Source organism: Ambystoma mexicanum, chromosome 5q (assembly GCF_040938575.1).
Source record: "Ambystoma mexicanum isolate Mex_15411 chromosome 5q, UKY_AmexF1_1, whole genome shotgun sequence".
In the NCBI taxonomy this organism is placed as follows: Eukaryota; Metazoa; Chordata; class Amphibia; order Caudata; family Ambystomatidae; genus Ambystoma; species Ambystoma mexicanum.
Window position 1 is genome coordinate 160,633,896 of NC_090933.1, and position 23,019 is coordinate 160,656,914.

At 43.9% G+C, this 23,019-nt stretch overlaps 1 protein-coding gene across 2 annotated transcripts in view; it reads right to left on the minus strand.

Annotated features, from left to right (window-relative positions):
* The window catches only part of LAMA1 (laminin subunit alpha 1), a 679,286-nt gene that overhangs the window by 181,033 nt on the left and 475,234 nt on the right, over window positions 1–23,019 (minus strand). The window contains exons 41-42 of one of the 2 annotated variants that reach the window (XM_069620697.1): window positions 17,103–17,193; window positions 6,427–6,543 (exon numbers count right to left, since the gene is read on the minus strand). In XM_069620697.1, the coding sequence (XP_069476798.1) occupies window positions 6,427–6,543; window positions 17,103–17,193 (208 nt within the window). Of the gene's footprint in view, window positions 1–6,426; window positions 6,544–17,102; window positions 17,206–23,019 lie in introns of both variants that reach the window. The other variant, XM_069620696.1, reaches the window with a different exon arrangement.

Consider the following 23,019-nt stretch of genomic DNA (forward strand, 5'->3'; position numbering starts at 1 on the left):
AAACAGTGCTTCCCTGGCTCTTGCCCTTCCAGCTGGGAAGCTGCCTGTCGGCGAAGTCCTTCAAGGGTAGGACACCCTCTTTGACCTCTGCTGAAGTCTGCCCTACAGGAGCCACCTTCTGCCAGTAAAGATTGCAGCTCAGGATGGTCTTTAGGATCCAGATCTCAAACAGGGGGAAGGTCTTCTTCCAGCTCTTAATCTTCAGCAGCTGCGTCAACCTCTCCTGGTTGGTTCTCATACTCAGCCTCAGCTGTTGGAGTAGTCATAGGCGTGACCTTGGACTGTCCTCTTTGGGATGTCCTGGTTAGATGCACAGGAGTGCTATCTTTCTTGTTTCCTGAGACCTTGGGTTTCCCCTTTGTCTCTTTCTTCTTGGAAATAGCAGTTGGCTTTTCCTGTGGATAGGGTGTTACAGGTTCTTCTGAAACAACTCACTGAGAGTCATTTAAAGTGAGCTCTCTGGCCTTCCTTGTCTACTCCTGCTTCCTTTTACTGGGAGGCCTGGGGGTGCTTGATACAACTCCAAAAGTTTTTAAGTCATTCCCCAACAGGACTCTCCCAGGCACCTCACTTTGTACACTAACAGGTATTCAGTCATATTGGTGCAATGTATGAGAGCTGGTAGTATTGGAATCCTCAGGATAGGGCCTCCAGCAAGCTTTGGGTGATTTAGCAACATCCTCAGGTTTGAAAAAGTGTTCATCCACCACTGTGATGATGGCCCCAGTGTCTCTAATGGCAGGGGTCTCCTGACCATTTACAAGTACACTGTCCTTGTAGTATTCTTTGGTGTTATCTGGTATAGAGTTATACACATCTATATTCTGCTGTTCCCACAGACCCAGGGACACTAGAGAGACACTGGCAGAAACTCCAATGGGGTCTTCAGCCAATAGTTGAAAGGTTCCACTTGCATAGTTACTTCTCCCTCAGGGATGAAGGCTAAGGAGGCAGTGTGGATCCCTGAAGGTTTACCCTTGCATCTGGGATGCCCTTGCACATGGTCAGTAGCCCCACAAGCATAACATTTTCCAAATGTTTTGACAAATGGGGGCTTCTGCGGACCTCCCTCTGGTTTGGCAACAAGAGGGTTCACTAGCCTGATTCGGTTTCCCTTGTGGTTTACCCTTTTTCTGTTTGGGGACCTCTTTTGGATTGGAGGTTTTAGAATTATCTTTAGCATCTTTCTTGTGCTGCTTCCCCTCATCCTTTCTATGAGTGGCCCCAGAATCATTGTGCGTAGCTCTGTTGGCAACCCACAAGTCAGCAGCTTTTGCTAGCTTCTTGGGACCAATCTTTAGAGTCAGCCAATGCTGTCTCAGCTCAGGAGAGCAGGCATCAAAAACGGATTCCAACCCAACAGATTTCTCATTCCTTCAAAAGAGTTTACTCTGTAACCCTTAACCCAACCATCTAGGTTTTTCAAACATTCACACTCCCAGGTAGCCCGAGGGGTACCATCAGTCTTTTTGAGGGTCCTAAACCTCTTAAGGTACTCGGAAGGAGTTTTCCCAAATCTAGCTATTAAAGCTAGCTTCACATTTTCATACTCCAATCTTTCAAGTCCCCCCACCTCCATAACAGCATCAATTGCAACCTGGGGGAGCCAAGACAAAAGCCAAGGAATCAACTGATTCCATGTGAAACCCTGAATCCCATAGTTATATTCAAAAACACCCAACCAATCCAAAATATCAAGCTTCACCTGATACATATTCACAGCTTCCTTAGGCATGCAAGGTCTCTTAGGACTGGAAGACCGAGAAGACTCTGGGATAGAAACATTTTCAAGAGACAATTTCTTCATTTCAAGAGCATGATGCATTTCCATTTCCTGTAGTTTGATTTCTTGATGTTTGCTTTCAGTTTGCATTTGTAGCCTTTTGAACTCTAACTCAAGTCTCATTTTTTCAAGAGAGACACATTCTGGACTCAGTACTAGACCTGATAGGGTCTCTGTGGCTAAAGGTTGAGGCCTAAGAGCTTGTTTCGTTGAGGTACAGAGGGGCTCACATCCTGAGACTCCTCTAACTCTTCTGACTCTTCAATAACATTAGAGTTAGACTCTGAATCATTATCATTCTCATCAACATTTTCAACATTTTCTGAGATAGCAAGTGTGACAGACCTACTATTCAGATTTTGATGATTCAACAATCTTTCGATCAATTCATTTTCTTTCCTTTAACAGGGAGATTCCTGACCTTACACATTTCTTTCAGTTGCTCTACTGTTAGAATGATCAGGGCTTCCTGTCTGAAGTTATCCAAATCTGGCATGTTACAATTGCTTTTCTAGTGGTGCTTAGCCTTCTGAAGGTTACTATTTGAACAAAAGTAAAGCAGAACTCTCAATGTAACAACTCTACAATTTATCGTCACCACCTGCCACCAGTGTTAGGGAAAGTTTGTATGCAGTACCTGTTAGGGAGAATTCTCATAAATGTGCTAATCCCCTCTACCTGAGAGCCCTCCAGCTCTTTTGCTAAACTTTGGGAACGGGAACTTGGTTAAAAACCAAAGGTCCAGGAGTTGCAGCAGCCGTCCTCTTCAAGCTCTTCTTCAGTTCCTTCGTTCCAGTTGTCGACTCTGCCTTCCAAGACAAGAGACTTGCCTTTTATTCAGTTCTCGGCCATTCATTCCAGCCTAGCTGTCACTCACCCAGCAGGGTGGCGGTCCTTGCCAGACAGTCAGCCAGCCAATCACCACAGAGTGCATTTGGGTCTCCTAGGAGACTAAGCACAGGGAGGTCGGGCACCTCCCTCACTTCCTGCCCACCCCAGAGACTCGGGCGCCAGAGGCAGTCTTCACTCCTGAAGCCCGCCAATGGCTAATGAAGAAAGATACCAAACCTGATTTGGCGCGCAGAGCCAAACTCTAGAAGGACCTTTCCAAAAAGAAATGGCGAAAAAAGAAGACCGTGACCTGTTTAAACAAAGGGGGCTCAGACGCCATCTTGAAAAACATGGCTCCTGCGATTTAACATTACCGGAGCTACGAATAGTCTGCGGTCGGGAAAAATCATGGTAGTTCGTTGTAAAACGACCGCCACCAGCCATTCTGAGAGCAAAGGGTAACATTTGACTGTTACATGAGTATCTAGACATAGGGGATACTAAGTAACCCCTCCAGCACTCTATTGTAAGATAGGGTTTGCTGGGTCTCGGAATTTAAAAAACTAGTAGAGTCAATTTCACTTTACTTCCTCTGAGAAACAGTAGTTGATCCCAGAGAAGGTATTTAAACCTTGGGAAAGCATGAAAGGCTGCGTCACTGCACTGAGGGTGCTGTGTGACACAATTGAAAAAGATGATGCCGATGGAGTTGGTTAGACTCCATAACCAAAAGAAACAAACACAGAAAACAATTAGAATTAAAAGTACAAAGTCCCAAAGTTCAGCAAAAGAGCTTGAGGTCTCTAAGGTAGGGAGAAATTAGCATATTTATGAGAATTCTCCCTAACAAAGACTTAAGAAAGCCCTTTGTCAAACTCCAATCTTGAGGGCTCCTCACTACAACCGATCCTTCATTGTACAAACAGATGCTTCCAATACAGGGATACGTGCAGTTCTGAGTCAGCTGGATGAGAAAGGCAGGGAACACCCTACCTGCTTCATCAGTAGGAAACTGAAGGACCGTGAAACAAGGTGGGCAACAATTGAAAGAGAATGTTTTGCAATTGTGTGGTCTTTGAAGAAGTTTAGACCATACTTGTATGGATCTACTTTTGTAATTCAAACAGACCACCAACCCTTGGGATGGTTAATGCAGATGAAGGGGGAGAATCCTAAATTGTTAAGATGGTCCATCAGCCTTCAGTGGTTTGATTTCACCATAGAAACACAGGTCAGGTTGTAATCACCAAAATGCTGATAGTTTCTCCAGAAGGTATGACCGACTGGAGTAAGGAGATTCATCCAGGAGTGGATTAAATCCTCCTGTCCCTTAGTCTGGGGAGAACGCGTGTCAGGGAGAATTCTCAGAAATGTGCTAATTCCCTTCAAACGTAGAGACCCCCAGCTCTTTTGCTGGACTTTAGGACTTTTTCATTTCTAACCTGGAAGGAGTGAGACCTTTTTCTCACTTTCTCATGTATTTTTCTGTGATTCATACTCTGTGTTTCTTTTGACTTTGGAGTCTGACAAACTCCATAGGCATCATCTTTACATTGTGACACATAGCACCTTCAGTGCAGTGGCACAGGCAAGTCTCTCAGATTTCTCCAAGGTTTAAATACCTTCTCTTTGTGAAACTACTGTTTCCAAGAGCAGTGAAGTGAAATTGACTTTACTTACATTTTGTAACTTTCTGGAGCCAGCACACACTATCTTACCATAGGGTGCTGGAGGGGTTACTTAGTATCGCATTTTGACTAGTTTCCCATGTAACATGTTTATGTTACCCTTTCTACAATTAATGACTTATGGGAGTGGTTTACTTTTTACTACCATTATGTGTTTTTACCGCGGGCTGCGTTCGCAGCTGCAGTAAGGCACCCATGGGTGCCCATTTTGTCAAAATGGCCCCATTCTTTTTCCGCCATTTATTGTTGGAAAGGTCCTTCTTGAGATTTACTCTGCGTGCCACGAGCGAAGCACGCCTCTGGCTCCAGTGTGTCTGGCAGGGGCAGGAAGTGAGGGAGGTGACTGAAACTCCCTGTGCTTTATCCCCTTGGTTACAGAAATGCATCCAATGGTGATTGGCCGGATGGCTGTCCGGCAAGGACAGCCACCTGGCTGTGTGATTGACAGCTAGGCTAAATGTACCAGTGATAAATCAATGTCCTAGCTATTTAAACCACCTGAGGGTGTAGGAAGTGTCTGTGTGCCATCCCAAATGGTTATCATCTGATATAGAGAAACAGAGTGTGTTTTGAAGTATTACTGACTGTTAAATAAATTAATAATTGTTTAATCAAGAAACCTTGGGTGTAAGTGTTTATTTGAATAACTGTCACTGTGAAACTCTTTGTTACAACTGTACTGCTCACATTGACCCCTCTTGAGATAAGCCTGGCTGCTTAGCCACACTACCAACCTGTGTAGTACAGACTTATACCAACGGTTGGGTTCCTATTGCCAGGAGGTCAAGGTTGCTGTAGTCTTCCAAAAGATACTGCACAGAATCTTGCTTAACAGGCCTGATCCTCATGAATCAAACAGGATTGCAGGTCCTTCTTCCCAGTCAATACCAGCACCCCCCCTCAATGCACTGCCCTTGAGGGCCCCTGCCAGAGGGCTCTTCAGACCACCTTTGGGAGTCGCCTGCACTAGCACTTAGCCTGAGGTTCTCCTCCTTGGCTCCCCTTAGCACTGCCCTACGGGCCTCTCCACCAGAACCTGCCCTCTCCTCTGCCCCCCGGCCTCCGTGTCCTAGTAGGACTATAACTGTATTTTACTGTTCTTGCCATTGTTATTTTCCCTTGTTGCCTTCCCATTTAGCCTTGTGGCGCTTTGAGAAATTATTCAGTTGTATAAGCGCCTAACAAATGCTCAATAAAATAAAAATAAATAAATACAACATTCAAAGCATAATGGGCCATATAAAATGGACAAATTGTATAGTTTGCATCTCATGCAGAAGTTAGATTTGCATACTAGCGCCTCATTCCTCAGAGGCAGTTCTTGCTTTCTTGGTGATGACTGATTACCCAGGGCATGCGTTCAGCTCCTGCCCATCAAACCTTGATTTTAATCCCTGCTGACCATTGGGTGTTTTAAGCATAATGCAGCTATCAGGTGGACTATCCATTTTAACAGTGAATTTAAAGCTAAGGCATAAACCAATGAAAAGGAGGGGAAAGATCAAACACAGAATCAGGTCAGTACTTTTTAACAGGCCACATTTATTTTGTTGCCCACAGAAAGGAAAACTTGCATTACGTATGGGTGGAGGGGCACATAAAGCTTAGAAGGGAGTGAGATAAATTGAGTTAATCAGAATTGTTTGTGTTTATTTGTACTACTCTGTAGATTATTGATCCAACAGAGTACAAACTGGAGCTCCTCCTAATAAGACAATCATTTTGCTGATACAGCCAGGTTCAGCAGGAATAACCTGATACTGCCAAGGAAACACAATCAAAGAGGGGTGGATCGAATACATGTCCAATTATATCTGCTTATGTCATGTGAGTAGCATCAGTGGGGTGTGCTCTGCTATTGTGGTGGCAAAACAGGCTGGAAAGCACAGCAGTACTGCCTACGCCTCCCGAAGAGAATACATTTCTTTGATTTCTCTATATTGGGCCTTCACTGCCCATGAGCTACCGGTCTCCAATCCATTTCAGGTGGGCCACATGTACCACAATGTTAGCCTGGCTCTTTTCCCCTACAAAGTCGGCTCCATATCTTTTCTTCATCTGAGAGGACTTCTGAGCAATAGATGAGTCATGCTCTTAACAACCAATCCAAGCAATGCTACTTACCAATTGGTAACATTTGCAGGACATTAAGTGATTCATTTAACAGACTGGCCATTTGTGAAGTATTTTTCCGTATCAGATCCACTTTCGTTTTTATTCTTTCCATGCCAGACACAATACCTGAAAGAAACCAATAACATGTGGGTTAGCAGGGTACTATATTTCACTGTATTACATTAAAGGCAAAAAGTACCTGTCAACCTCTTATATGTTTTGGTAATGCTATGTTTAAAAAAAACTCAACTACGCCATAGCCTATCTACACATCACATTCCCTGCTAAATGCTGACATAATAACACATAATACTATTAAATGTGCCTGAGTATACTCAGAAATTTAGAAAGGGGAAAACCCCCAAAAACTACTGTATGAGTAGTAATTTGTCTACCTTTTGATTTGGGGAAGTTAAAGAGACCATATATAGAGCAACAAGGTAGAATTATCAACAACAGCACTTCCAGTCAGTTAATACTTAAAAAACATCTACATTTTATTCATAATCCATAAAAAACACAGTAAAAATCAAACATTAGTAAAAACAAAGTGCTAGTGACATAGAAAAAAAGCTAGCAATTTACTAGCAGCAGTTCATTCCTGATGTAAAAGTGGCATCATTTACTTCCTCCTTATGATTCATTTGCCTTGTAGAGATGAAGTGTGATCAATAAAGATCTCAATAGGTATCTAGTATATCAAAGTACTAGTATTATGCCTCTCATCCCAGAAGAAAACTCAAACCCAGTATTATGAGTAGATGTGCCCATATCTATTCATATAAAACGCTTAGGTATGTTTCTGTACTCAGCTGATGCAATTTCTCAGTGTGAGGTTGCTGTCCAAATAGCAAAGTGCACCTACCTTAACAACAGCTATCATTTCAACATATGGATGCAATTTATCAGTATTAGGTTGCCCTCTGCTGTCCATATGGCAAAGTGCACCCACTTCTACAACAGCAACCATTTCAACAAACAAAATGAGCATGGATCTACACGGTCACCTTCCACTATCGCAAACATTCAGAAGTTACTTCTTTCAACCCCCTCTTCTCTTCACACAGGGCAGCGCGGTTCCAGTGTCAATAAACAGTTAATTACCGCCTCAACGTTTTAGTCATCAAAGAGGGAAACGCCATAGGACGAATGCCTCCTCACGAGCTAAAACTGGAAGTAGGCGCTGTAATTATACTACTACGCATTCTTATTTCATCACAGGAACTCAGTAATTAAACGAGGTTGACAGTTACGCATCTACAAAAACACATCATAGAGACCTGTGTGATGAATGGAAATCAGATTCTGTTCTTGTACTGTACATACCTCTCATTCCATCTGATACGTTTAGCCTTTTCAATGACCATTAATAAGTGACAGGGACCTATGCTCTCCTCCTGGAAGAGATCGGTGGTAATTTCCAATATTTAAGAAGGGGGACACTGGTGACCCTATGAATTACCAACCAATATTGACCTTTAAGATATGCTAGTATGGCATATGTTACGCTGGGAAAAGCTAGTGCCACTAGAACTGTTTTAGGTCATCACGTATTGCTTCACTCTTAAGTGCCCATGGAATCTAGAGAAAAGTGCCCAATCGATTGTGCGTCTGTTTTGTCTGTCGGCAACTTCATCCAGATTAAGATCTATCTATGTGCATGGCAGAGAGAGTCACTGTATGCTGCGGTGGAAGGCATGGGTACCCGTGACCCACCCGAATTTCCTTGCCTTTCACTGTAGAGTGTGGTTATTCTGATGAGATGTCCAACATGTGTGCCATGGACTTGTACAATGTTAGGAGCCATGGCAACAATGGCGGCCTTCATTGTTCCTTTCATTCGGCTTGGTGTTTCCTTGCACAGGATAAACAAGTGCAGTGAGCTGAAAAAAAGTCAGTATGTGGGGATCAGAAAAAGACCCTGGTGTAGCAACATCAAGAGTTGACAGAGGGTGTGGCAATTCTGCTTGGAAGCGACAGTACAGACTTTTCCACATTGGGTTCCGCAGGAGTGGGAACTCCCTTTCACTCAGATCAGAATGGTATGGATAAAGAAACTACTGTTGACTGCATACTCAAAAACACAGAAAGAAACAGAGTAAAAGAGAGAGAGTTAGGTAAGAATTGATGCAGTCCAACTGGTGTGGTACACACGACTTATCTCTTGGTATTAGGTAACACACCTTTTAATATAGGCCTGTACTCGGGAGGATAGCTCAGCGGCAACATTCTCGCATTGGAAGCAAGACGAGGCAGAGCAACATAGGTTTGATTCCTGGGTCCGCGCTTAGAAACCTCTGGGTATTAAGCGTGTTATAAATAACCTATCATACCATATCATACTACACAAGTTGGTAGTGTGACTGAGCAGACAGGTTTATCTTAAGAGGGGTAATGTAAGCTGTAGAGCTGAACAATGAAATCAGTAAATACAGTTATCCAAATGAACACTTACATGCCTAAAGTTATCAAATACATATTTATTTATATATAAACAAAGATATTTGAAGCATTCTTTAAACAGCAGCAACTAATAGTAACATTAATCCCAAGTTAGGATTCAATTCAAAAAGAGAACAATAAAGCAGGTCAGTAATTCTTTCAACTCAGTCAGGTTAGGTGGATCATCATTCTCAGCCCTGGCCCCCACTCTGTGGAACACACTTCCACCCCACATTGGACTTACTGAGGACCTCATGTCTTTCCGCAAATTACTGAAAACATGGCTCTTCCCCTAAAATTGACTCTTAACTCAAACTCGATAACAGCAATCAATGTCCTTAGCCCAAAGCTACTTTATCATAAATAACAATCCAGCAGCATGATCCGAGTGAGAAATCGAAAACTAATAATCGCTTTTGTAAATTAAAACGGATAAACTGAATAGAACGAGTGAAGTAGATGAAAGTAGTGAAGTGGATGAAAGGAATAAACTGGATGAAAGCAGGGAAGTGGATGAAATTAAGGAAATGGATGAAATAAATGAAATGGACGTGAGGAACGAAGTGGACGAGTGGAATAAAGTGGACGAGAGGATGGAAAGGAGGAGTACATGATTCAGATGGAGTGCACCAAATAGATAGAGCGCATGGAACGGATGGATGGCATGAAATGACAAAGTGCATGGAATGAAAAGAACAAATGGAATAGATGAATCAAGTTCCTGACAAGGATAGAGTGTTAATGTTAAACGATATTTGTACCACGCACTCCACCGGAGTGGTCCCCTGGCGCTCTGGCGGCTCTGAAAAAGGGAGGAGGGGGGTGGGTTAGTGGGAATAAGCTGGAAACGTGCAAGAGAGCAGTGATGTGCTGTTGGCAGCCTCAGCCCGGTGGGTCCGTTGGCTGGGCATGGGTTGCTTTACGGTCGGTAGTCGTCGTGTGCTGTTGGGCAAGTCTATGTGTGGTTTGTTTTGTTGTTGCGGTGTTGTGAAGTTTGTGCGGATTGCTGTGTTCAAAGGATTGTGGTTGTGTTTGGTTAGAGTTTGAGAGGTGTATGCAGAGGGATGAAATTGTTAGTGGGTTGGTTAGTTGACATTGTTGTCATTGCAATTATATGATTCCATCTAGGTGTGGCACATGCCGAGATTCACATTTCTATCTAGATGCGGCGCAAGCTAAAGTTCAGAATTCCATATGAGTGTGGCCCATGCTACCAATCACATTTCTATCTAGATGCGATGCAAGCTAAAGTTCAGAAATTCTAACTGGTGTATGCTAACAATCACATTTCTATCTAGATGCAGCGCAAGCTAAAGTTCAGAATTCTAAGTTTGGTGTATGCTAACAATCACGTTTCTACCTAGATGCAGCGCAAGCTAAAGTTCAGAATTCCATACGAGTGTGGCCCATGCTACCAATCACATTTCTATCTAGATGCGATGCAAGCTAAAGTTCAGAATTCTAACTGTGGTGCATGTTAAGAGTCACTTTTCTATCTAGATGTGACGCAAGCTAAAGTTCAGGATTCTAAGTGTGGTGTATGCTACCAATCACATTTCTATCTAGATGCGACGCAAGCTAAAGTTCAGAATTCGAAGTTTGGTGCATGCTACCAAACACATTTCTATCTAGATGCGACGCAAGCTAAAGTTCAGAATTCTAAGTTTGGTGTATGCTACCAATCACATTTCTATCTAGATGCGACGCAAGCTAAAGTTCAGAATTCTAAGTTTGGTGCATGCTAACAATCACATTTCTATCTAGATGCAGCGCAAGCTAAAGTTCAGAATTCTAAGTTTGGTGTATGCTACCAATCACATTTCTATCTAGATGCGACGCAAGCTAAAGTTCAGAATTCTAACTGTGGTGTATGTTAAAAGTCACATTTCTATCTAGATGCGATGCAAGCTAAAGTTCAGAATTCTAAGTTTGGTGTATGCTAACAATCACATTTCTATCTAGATGCAGTGCAAGTTAAAGTTCAGAATTCTAAGTTTGGCCCATGCTACCAATCACATTTCTATCTAGATGCGATGCAAGCTAAAGTTCAGAATTCTAACTGTGGTGCATGTTAAGAGTCATATTTCTATCTAGATGCGACGCAAGCTAAAGTTCAGAATTCTAAGTTTGGTGTATGCTACCAATCACATTTCTATCTAGATGCGACGCAAGCTAAAGTTCAGAATTCTAAGTTTGGTGCATGCTAACAATCACATTTCTATCTAGATGCAGCGCAAGCTAAAGTTCAGAATTCTAAGTTTGGTGTATGCTACCAATCACATTTCTATCTAGATGCGACGCAAGCTAAAGTTCAGAATTCTAACTGTGGTGTATGTTAAAAGTCACATTTCTATCTAGATGCGATGCAAGCTAAAGTTCAGAATTCTAAGTTTGGTGTATGCTAACAATCACATTTCTATCTAGATGCAGTGCAAGTTAAAGTTCAGAATTCTAAGTTTGGCCCATGCTACCAATCACATTTCTATCTAGATGCGATGCAAGCTAAAGTTCAGAATTCTAACTGTGGTGCATGTTAAGAGTCATATTTCTATCTAGATGCGACGCAAGCTAAAGTTCAGAATTCTAAGTTTGGTGTATGCTACCAATCACATTTCTGTCTAGATGCGACGCAAGCATAAGTTCAGAATTCTAAGTTTGGTGTATGCTACCAATCACATTTTTATCTAGATGTGACGCAAGCTAAAATTCAGAAATTCTAACTGTGGTGTATGTTAAGAGTCACATTTCTATCTAGATGCGATGCAAGCTAAAGTTCAGAATTCTAAGTTTGGTGTATGCTAACAATCACATTTCTATCGAGATGCAGCGCAAGCTAAAGTTCAGAATTCTAAGTTTGGTGCATGCTAACAAACACGTTTCTATCTAGATGCAGCGCAAGCTAAAGTTCAGAATTCCATATGAGTGTGGCCCATGCTACCAATCACATTTCTATCTAGATACTATGCAAGCTAAAGTTCAGAATTCTAACTGTGGTGCATGTTAAGAGTCACATTTCTATCTAGATGCGACGCAAGTTAAAGTTCTGAATTCTAGGTTTGGTGTATGCTACCAATCACATTTCTATCTAGATGCGACGCAAGCTAAAGTTCAGAATTCTAACTGTGGTGCATGTTAAGAGTCACATTTCTATCTAGATGCGATGCAAGCTAAAGTTCAGAATTCTAAGTTTGGTGTATGCTAACAATCACATTTCTATCTAGATGCAGCGCAAGCTAAAGTTCAGAATTCTAAGTTTGGTGTATGCTAACAATCACGTTTCTATCTAGATGCAGCGCAAGCTAAAGTTCATAATTCCATACGAGTGTGGCCCATGCTACCAATCACATTTCTATCTAGATGCGACGCAAGCTAAAGTTCAGAATTCCATACGAGTGTGGCCCATGCTAACAATCACATTTCTATCTAGATGCGACGTAAGCTAAAGTTCAGAAATCCATACGAGTGTTGCCCATGCTAACAATCACATTTCTATCTAGATGCGACGCAAGCTAAAGTTCAGAATTCCATATGAGTGTGGCCCATGCTAACAATCACATTTCTATCTAGATGCGATGCAAGCTAAAGTTCAGAATTCTAACTGTGGTGCATGTTAAGAGTCACATTTCTATCTCGGTGCAACGCAGATCGAAGTTCAGTTCCTTACAGGTGTGGCACTAGCTAAAATTGGCAAGTAAGTTAATATGCAACACAAGGCAGCATTTACAATCCATTTTCAGTGGTCACAGGTCTTACTAAGTATGTATTGTCTAAGTCTATGGCAGTCTGCGCTATGGAAGGTAAGGTAGAGTGACAGGGGCTTTCTGGAGTAGAGTAATTGCGCAACACCCCACCCCAGCCACACTCACAGTTTTGTTGGTGTCTGCGGACTTCCTTGGCTTCCCCTGCAGACACCTGCAGACACGTCTTGGGGCCATCTCTGTTGGAGCCGCCCTTTGCCTTGGGGCCCTTAGCCACAGAGGCTGCTGGGAGTGCATGGGAGGAATGGAGTGCATGGGACTGACGGGGTGCATGAGATGGATGGGGTGCATGGGACGGATGGAGTGCATGGGACGGATGGAGTGCATAGGACGGATGGGTTGCATGGGACGGATGGAGTGCATGGGACGGATGGAGTGCATGGGACGGATGGAGTGCGTGTGACGGATGACGTGGATAGAACGGATAAAATGGGTGGAACGAATGAAATGGGTGGAACGAATGAAGCGGGTGGAACGCATGAAGAGGGTGGAGCGGATGAAGTATGCGGAAGGATGAAGCCGATAGAACAGATGAAGTGGGTGGAACGGAAGAAGTGGGTGGAAAAGATGAAGTGGGTGGAAAAGATGAAGTGGGTGGAACAGATGAACTGGGTGGAACGGATGAATTGCGTGGAATGGATGAAGTGGGTGGAATAGAAGAAGTGGGTGGAATAGAAGAAGTGGGTGGAACAGATGAAGTAGGTGGAACGGATGGAATGCATGGATCGGACGAAGTGCATGGATCAGAAGGAATGAATCGAACTGACTGAACAGATGGAGTGCATAGAACTGAGGGAGTACATGCGACAGATGGAATGCATGGAACATTGAGAGGGCATGGAATGGACATTATGCAAGAATGGTTGGAGCGCAGGGAACGGTTGGAGCGCACGAAACGGTTGGAGTGCAGGGAACGGTTGGATCGCAGGGAACGGTTGGAGCGCATGAAACGGTTGGACCGCATGGAACGATTGGAGCGCATGGAACGGTTGGAGTGCAGGGAACGGTTGGAGCGCATGGAACGGTTGGAGTGCAGGGAACGGTTGGAGTGCATGGAACGGTTGGAGTGCATGGAATGGTTCAGTGCATGGAATGGTTGGACTGCATGGAACGGTTGAAGGGCATGGAACGGTTGAAGGGCATGGAACGGTTGAAGGGCATGGAACGGTTGAAGGGCATGGAACGGTTAGAGTCCATGGAATGATTAGAGTGCATGGAATGATTGGAGTGCATGGATTGCATAGAGCATGAAGGCGCTCGATCTCAAGCACCTACTGAGAACCACCATATCACATCACCAGGCTTCCTCTCTTCTATCAACTAGAACACAGCGATACTATGACACATTCAGTATAGCTGTTCTCATACCAACACCTGCCACATACTCCTAGTTGGGTGCACACCTTCTAGCGTTCTCCTCAGGGCTAACGCAGCCAGAATCAGTCTGGTATCACCCTGCCAGAACGAACACATACTCCTGATCTCCCAACCACCACACCTACCACCAAGAAGCAGCTATCATACGAGTGCCACACATGCTGCACACATATCCGATGTACACACGTACCTTATGACTCTCTCTCTCTCTCTCTCTCTCTCTACTGACTTGAACTACAGTTCCCGAGGGCGTTCAACCTACCAGCGCCTTGAGATCATACCAATGGTACATAAGGCGCTATATAAATGCAAAGTAACACAACACAACATAACATATGTTATGCATTTTCCAGCACGTTGAGTGACGTCCTTTGAGGTCAGTAATAACTTACTTTGGGCCTCATTTCACGGAAGGCGGTAAGCCATGGCGCTATTAGCGCCATGGCTGCCGCCGGTACCTTACCGGGTCTGCCTTGGTGGATGGCGGAATTAGCGCCATATTCCAAGGTGTGTGGGGGCGCTAATTCCGCCATTGCCCCTTCACCATTGCCAGTCAGCCCCATAGGGCTCCATGTTAATGGTGAAGGTGCTAATTACGGTACCGCAAATTGCAGTACCGTAATTAGCACCAAGGTCCCTTTGCGGGTCTTGTACTTAACGCCTGTAAAAACCAGGCGTTAAGGGAGGACCCGCAAAGGGACCTCGTAGTAAGGCGGTAAGGGTTTACCGGTACCCGTGCCCTTACCGGTACCGGTAAACCCTTACCGCCTTCCGTGTAATGAGGCCCTTTGTATCACCTTTGCAGTATTAAATTGTAAGGGAGGGAAAGGTTATAGTTACATCAGAACATACTTGGTATTCTACAAAAACAGTTAGATTCTCAAAGAGGGATGCAGGCAGTGTTTTATCCCAGCAATAATAGTGTTCAACAATTAAAACTGCAAGGGAACAAGCACTGCCAAAGCCAGTAGGTTGAGAAGGGGGCAATTAGGGAGCTAGGACATCCAAAGTCAATAGGCCAGTTCAAAGTTCTGATGCTCACTTCTTAGAAAATGTTTTTAAATAGTCAGTAGTTCAAATAGAAAATCACAGCAACTCAAGAGGAGTCACCTTAAAGAAGCACAAGCTTGAAGGCCAGTGCAAGGGAGTTCAGGTGAACGCAAAAGGGTTTAAAATAGCACTCCCCAAGCTAGGAAGCACCACAACTGGCAAAAGGTAAATCTACCCCAAACCCCAAAGTACCTGTGAACTTTAGAATTTGATCCAGCTGGAGGCCTTCTGCTTACAGTGCAGCAGACCCTTGTTCCTGGTCCTTGGTCGTAGTGACGAAAGAGAGGATGTCTGGCAGGCTCCTGCTGGCAGCACTCGAGAGAGGGACTCGGCAGCAATGGATTCTCCTTGATTCAGCATTTCTTTGTGGTTTTGGTGTGTTTTTCTCAGCACCAAAGAAGAACGAACAGCCCCGGTAAGAAGTTACCTGATCCCTCGGTCCTGGACTCTGGCGAGGGGACTCTGGATGAAGAAGTCCTGCTTCTGTAGGGTCCTCTTGATGCCCACAAAGTTTTGGCCAGATTCACACTTCGGAAGACAATGCTCTCGATGATAGTCAGGGGTCCCCGGGTATTGGAATTCTGCAGCCTTGGTAAGTCACAGCAAGTCAGGGGTTGCGCCTAAATGAAGCTTGTCTTAAGCCTAGTTGGTCCCATCAGCACAAGGGAGGAAGTCGTCCCCTGCATGTCTTCCCAGTCAAAAACGAAAACGGGGTCAGCACAGCTGCAGGGCTTCAATGGGCACTTTGCGGTCCAGGACGGTGCTGCTGGCGTCTCTTCATGTCTTCTTCATCAGATGTTGTCCTCCAGTGATCGACTGCCTCTAGTCCCAAAAACCTCACCTTTTAAGCAAGTTCTCATTCATTCACAGCCCTAGGCTATCAATCACCCAGCCGGCCTATCAGAACTGGTTTCACTCAGGCACACCTAGAGACAATAGACAGGGAAGTTTCAGGACCCTACCTCATTTCCTGCCTTTCCAGACACACTGGAGCCTGGGCGGGATTCAGGGCTGAAGCTCACCAAAAGGAAAATACACACAGGACTCAAGCCTGATTCAAACAACAGAGTAAAGGCCCAGAAGGAACTAACTGACAAGAAATGGCGAAAAAAGAAGACAGAGGCCATTTTGGGAAAATGGTCACCCTTGGGTGCTGTACTGCAGCTGAGTGTTCAGCCTGGAGATACATCACAAGTAGTAAAAGAGAAACCACTACCACCAGCCATTCAAGTAAGGTGGTGTAACAGAATGTTACATGAGACGTGGGATAAAGGAGTTACTATGTAACCCCCCAGCACTCCACATAGGGTGCTGTGTGCTGAACCCACAAAATGAAAAGGTAAGTAAGACAGGGGTCATCTTACTTTTCTTGGGAACAGTAGTTCACCCAAGAAAATGTAGCTAAACATTAAGCGAAGTCCAAGCGACTTCTGAGTGGCACTGCACAAAAGGTGCTGTTTGTCACAATGCAAAAGCTGATGCCTATGAGTTTACCAGACTCTATTAAATAGTAAGAAACCCAAAAATCCTAGTCAGATAAAAACACACGAGAGAGTGAGAAAAAGGCCCCACTCACTCAGGAGTTGAAATTAAAAAGCCCTGAGTCTAGCATAACAGCTGGGGGTTTGTAAGGTTAAAGGGAATTGGCACAGAAATGAAACTTTGCCCTAACAGAGAGGGAGATTTAAAGTCTCTACCAGAAATTATATAATGAAAGGGCGGCTATTTGCAACTTAGAAATGTTAAAATGCCAATAAGCATCCAACTCTCTGGCAGTGGTAAGAACACTGTCCAAGCCTGAGGTTTTCCTATGAAAAAGCACTTGGCTAATGTGATTTTCCTTTTGTTTCCAATAGAGAAGGAAGCAACAAGGGCATTTATTTTTATTTTTTTGTTCACTTTATTCTGTGTGTACAAACTTCTTTCTAGCTCGAGAGGACCACAACTGTGGTGTTAGGTGAAGCATCACACAACGTAAATGCATCGTGCACAAGCTAAATCCCCCGAAAAGCAAAATCATCTTTCAATTCTCCATACAAACGTCTCGTCCCAACTCACCCTCTGTTTTGTTGGTCATAGTTTTCACTTCAGTCAGAAGTTCTGCGCTGATGTTCAGAGCTTTTCTTCCAGCAGAGTCAAGAGACGAATTCTGTAGAAAAATCTAAAAGTATAGAAATTAAACACTTCAAAGAAATGTATCAAGGAGAGTAGGTGAACATGCTACAAAATAACCAATTGTGTAGGTAGTAAGTAACTATGATGATGGACACACTTTAACATTTAGAAAAGCAAATTGCGTTGCTATATATCAGTAATTTTGCCACTTTATACGTGCTATAGATTCTTGTGCTCTGCACATACAAACATGTAAACCATATAGTGGTTGGGATAATGCGTATATTTTAATGTGTGAACCTTTGTTGCAGCATTGCATCTGTTAGGTGGGATATCCCAGCCCTGTGTTTAGGGTGTGGGGTGCCTTCATTAACCTAGTTATAAGGCAATCCTTAGGCTGTCCTTTCTTGACTCACTAAGTGTTAGGAAAGCTTTCACTTTTTTGCAACGTTCCCTCATTTCTATGGACCCCCAAAAATGTTGCTTTTATTTTTGTACTCTATCCTGACTTCTTCCAGTGAAGTGAAGCCTTCAGCTTCTCTACGCTGTATTTTTACTCATTGTGATGGGAAACTGACCAGTCCTTAAGGCTGTCAGTACTGGAAAACTATGTTTCCCTTTTTATTTTACATCTTATCTATTTTTTGGGTAACTTCTTATCATTGCACAATACATCTTACAATGCAGTGCAGTTGGGTTTCTTTTGTATGACCCTAGAATACAATAAAAGGAATGTTTTGGTTACTTAGGATGTGCCTAAGGACAAACTGGTGGCAGCAGTTACTTTTTGCTCATGTTTACTGTACTTTTTGTTAGCTATACTGTGTTTACTGCATTTGTCTACTAACAGTGCAGTGCGTTTGACTACTGACAGTGGCTAGTGTTCCAACATGGCCGTGCCACAAGGTTTTTTGTTTGTTCTTTGGCCATCTTGTCCTGTTACCTTCTTCCTGCCTTGCCAGGTCAGGAAATTCCTTTCGTAGTCATGTACTGCCTGGGAAAGCCACGCTTTTCACAAGCTAGTGCTGGGCTATGTGTGTGTGTTCCAGGAAAGTGGGCTGGGACCGCCTGGTACCAATCAACAAACTGGTTTCTATATGTCTAGACAGTATGCATGAGTTTCACCATCAGTGGTCCTAATTGGACCACTGCTGTGGTGTGTGTGAGGGGCAGATCTTCCATTGGGCAGGCTGGGCTTCGTGCTCACCTGAGTTTCTGGATAAGAAGAGGAGTCCTGCAGCCACTCCCCAAAGATCCTGCAAGGAGCCAGGAATCCTGCACAGCTGAGTAGACATTGGAAGACCAGTGGACCCGTCCCAAGAAGGCTTGGTGATCAACTTTTGCTGCAGTCCCGGTGGAGCACTATCTGGCTGGTGATCTTTAGAGGACCTTCGTGGTACCTCGACCTTTGGACTGGTGGGACCAACCATTGCCAATGTCTGCTCAGTGCCCAGCCATCTGGAGTCTTCAGAGGTGTCCCCAGAGCCAACCTGTGGACTGACCAGCTCCGGTTTGGGCTACCACAGTAGAGGTGTTGTGGTTTCTGCGTTTTGGCTTAGAATTTTGGGGGTCCTCAGCTTGTTCTAAAAGAGTGGCTCCTGCTAAATTCCGGCGTTCCAGCATCAACGTGACCCGAGATAGGAGGCTGACTCTGACCGCAACAGCTGTGTCCCCTTCTAACGCTGTGCATTGGTGACCATTTCTGGAACCTTCTTTCCTATGTCCAGTTGACCATCCTGAAGAGTCCTGCACCAATGCCTGCTGTATTGTTTATCAAGAAGAGGTTACACCAAGCTCCTGTGCCCGACTGTAACTCGTCTTGCATCTGCAGCTCCTGGGGACCTGTGACCAGAACCAAAGGCGGGAAAACTTAACTCAGGCGAACCTCGATCGCCCTGCCAAGTCTGGAGAAAAACCGGAGTATGGATGGTAAACTCACCCAATACTTACCTGCCTTCCCTATCTTGACCCTTTTAAAGGTTTGGAAAACCTTTAAACGGTTACCATTGTTTAGCTTTAGCAATACCTTTTGCCAAAAGCCCTTCAAAAGCTGGGAACAGTTTTATCCACTAGAATACATCCTATTCTAATGTTTGAAACCATTTGCCCATCCACAAGACCATCCTCCTAATTTTTCACAGCTCAAAACTTCTGGAAACTTTGTGAGCCTTTAGGTCACAAAGCACCAATCAACCAAGGGTTGGACTTTCTATGTTGGGGTTGAATTATTGTGGACTGCCATTGCCATTTCTAATCACTGCCTTTCCTTTCAGTATTGTGGGGTGGGGGATTATGATTGTATTGCAATGGCTATGGTGGTTGTATATATATGTATTTTATTATTAGTGTTGTGTGATAGTATTACATGTTAGTAGTCATTTTTCATAGTTTGTTATTGGCCATAAATATAGTATTTTTATAACTACTTGTCTAAGTGTAATCCTTGATTACTTACCTTGTGGACTCATTACCACAATCACTCACTACTGAGACTAAGCCTTGACCACTATCAATGCCACCTTGATTGGTTTTGCTACAGTTCACAGAGGTGTTCGTCCCTGTTCACTATAACTAGGTTGGCCTCCTAAACTCTGACCAGAGTTTAACAATCCAGTCTAACACTGAGTGATATCTGTGAGGGCATTAGCCCCAAACAGTATCTCTGAGTAGAGGCTTTGTATTTTTGCTTTATCCAGAGTGGTGTATACATCTTTCTCAGAGAAAAGTCGACATCCATGATTTACCGGTGTTGCACCTCTGATGTGGCACATGAGAGACCCTTACCCTCTTAGGTTTGGCATGTCCCAAAGGCACAATTTTCACTAAATCAATCACCTCGCACAATTAGATGCGTGTGTGTGCACTCATCTACTTTTTCAGAGACCTTAATTCGTAATAATGGGATTTAGGTTGCTGTATTCTGAGGGATGCACTAGAGGGGGTTGTTGTGTAAAAATACACTAGATGTTCCACCACTATATCTTTGTTGCCTTCACGTGAAAGAAAACGGATGATGGCATATATGGTCAATGTTATAATGGATTTGTCAATTCTGGCCTTGTGGACAGATGTTTAGGAGGCCATCCTTGTTGGATAACAGGGATTTCTTCTTTGAGCTGAAGCCACACCAATCAAGGCAACGTGGAGAGTGATCTAGGCTTAGTCTCAGGAGAGGTGAGCAGGGTGAGGGGTCCACAAAGAGTCCACACAGTGAAACACCAAGAATTATACTTAGACAGTTAGTTATAAAAGTCTATTATTTAATATAGGCCCAGGATAACACTATCACACAACACTATCTACTATAGAACATATATACAGTCACATTAGTCAGTGCACATAAATTAATTACTTCACCAATACCTATAAAGGAAGAAGGTAAGTAATTTAGTCAGCACCAACACTCTTCAGAAATTACAATCCTCACTTAAGAAGTCCAGCGCTAAAATGAATGGAGCCTTGTGACCAATGTTCAACGTGTGCGTAAAAACGCACAGGAATGCATAATGTTCACAAAGTTCCAATACTTTTTTGGAGACAGGAAAGAGTTAGGAAAAGTGTTTTGAAGATGTGAGGAACATTCAAAAGTCTGGTAGGTATCTGTTATTGCTACCGAAACTGTTCCCAGCTTTTGGATGCTTTTAGAAAGCACGTACTTCCCAAGCCAAAGTATTACAAAATGTAGCCCCAAAGTTAGAAAAGGTTTTGGATGAAATAAGGTCACTGGTAAGTATCCTCACTACTCACTGCCCTTACTCTGATTTTGGTCCAGACTTGTTAGGTCTGGAGGTGGTCACCAGAGGTACGTTTTCTCGCCTTCCTTTTGGTTCCCCAGATGTCCAGATGGTGCGGGAGCAGAGACAGTTCCAGCTGGTCACAGGAGCTTCTGCACTCAGTTCTGGAGGAAGAATGCGGAAGACACCACTGCAGCACATCTCAGGACACTGGAATTGATGTGGGGAAACTACTCTATTGCGACCATTACCATTGCAAGGTGACGCAGAGGGATTCAGCTTTCGCGCTCTGATACAGCCTTCTATCTTGGGACCCAAAGGTGTTGGGAAGACAACATTAGGTGGAAGGGTATCTTGTTGGATATGCTGGTGAACCCCTACGCCCCCGATCGAAACACAGTACGATGGCGCTCCTATCACAGAAGCCCACATTTGAGCTGGACAGCTTAGTGGATGACTCAGGGACACTTCCGAACAGGCTCGCTTGCAGTGTTACCAGGAGACATTGGGAATGGTTGGTCCCACCGCTCAAAAAGGGTTGAAGCAACAATTAATGTATTCAGAGACCAGTTGGCAAGCAGCGCATCTCTTGGACAGCAGCAGGATTCAGTTGCCAGGGCTCGTCAAGTGCGTCTCAGGATCGCCCTTCATCTGCTCAGCTTCTCAGTATACTTAGCTCCTTCTTCAGATCTGCTGGAAAGACTGCAGGGATCCTTGTCTTATTCAAAATTAGGTGAGTCCTCAGACTCACTCCTCCAATGGAAAGATCTGCCCCACACATGCACACCAGCAGTGGTCCAAGCAGGGACCACTGTGGGTCTAATGCATGCATGAACACCAGACTTTCTGAAGTCAGGTTGTGGATTAGTACCAGACAGTCCCAACCCACCTCCTGGCTCCTCCCACAAATGCCCTGCAGTAGCTCCAGTGGAGTAACTTTGCTGAAAATGTTGGGGGGGACATGACATCTGAAGAAAAGGTGCCCCAGCCAAATATATGGTGACAAAATGGTGTGCCATGAAAGTTGGGGGGGACAAACACCCCCGCTCCGCCCTAAAATTATGCCCATGACTAGCTCTGCGAATTCTTTGTTTCCCTGGCAAGTGCATGACCATACAAGGATTTTCCTGACCTGAAAAGGCCCAAACACAAGATGGTAAAAGTACAAATGAAAGCCTCATGTCACGGCCATTGTAGAACACTAGCAGTGGGTAGCCAAACACAGTAAACACAGTGAGGCCAACCAAAAATATAGTAAAAAGTACACAAAAGTAACTGCTGCCACCAGTTTGTCCTTTAGCTCATCTTAGATAACCAAATAGTCTAGGGTCACACAAACCGAAACCCCATTGCACTGCATTAGAAGATGCATTGTGCATTGATAAAAAATTACCCAAACAGGCAACAAAGTAAAAGATTAAGGGGAACAAAGTTTCCCAGTACAGACAGCCTGAAGGACTAGTCAGTTTCCCCATAACATGTGAGTAAAAGGCCAGTTAGGTGAGGCTGAAGGCTGGACTGCACTGAATGCAAAAAGTCAGGACAGGATGTAAAACAAAAGCAAAACGTTTAGGGGTCCATAGAAAATGGAAATACAATTGCTTCTAGAGAAAACTTTCCTAACAGTCATGACTTCTGCCAGCCTAATAAGAATGGGCCAGGGAGAGTCATGAATGGATAACACTGTGTTAGGACTGTTTTTCTAAAGTCCAACTAGTCCAACTAAGGGCTTCATAAGACCTTATCTGAGGCAGTACAAAACTCCACTCTTAGTATAAGGATGTAGCACCTGAAAAATGTTGGTAGCGTAGACAGAGCAGCCAGGCTTATCTTAGGAGGGAGAGAGGGCTGAGGCTTGGTACAAAGAAATTGTAGCATCCATATGGGCCAAAGAAACACTGAAGCACTATGTAAGGTAAAACAAAATGGTTTATTTAAATACAAGTAGGCCAAGATAAATCTTGGGGAAGTAAGTACTATGACATATCATATAAACACAATTATAAAACCACCTCAATACTTATGGTTTACAAACCAAAGTATAACCTTATTTATATTACAATAAGCAGACAGGGTGAGCCAAACCTAAAACACATTCAGAATGGCATTACGCTATTCCTGGGGTG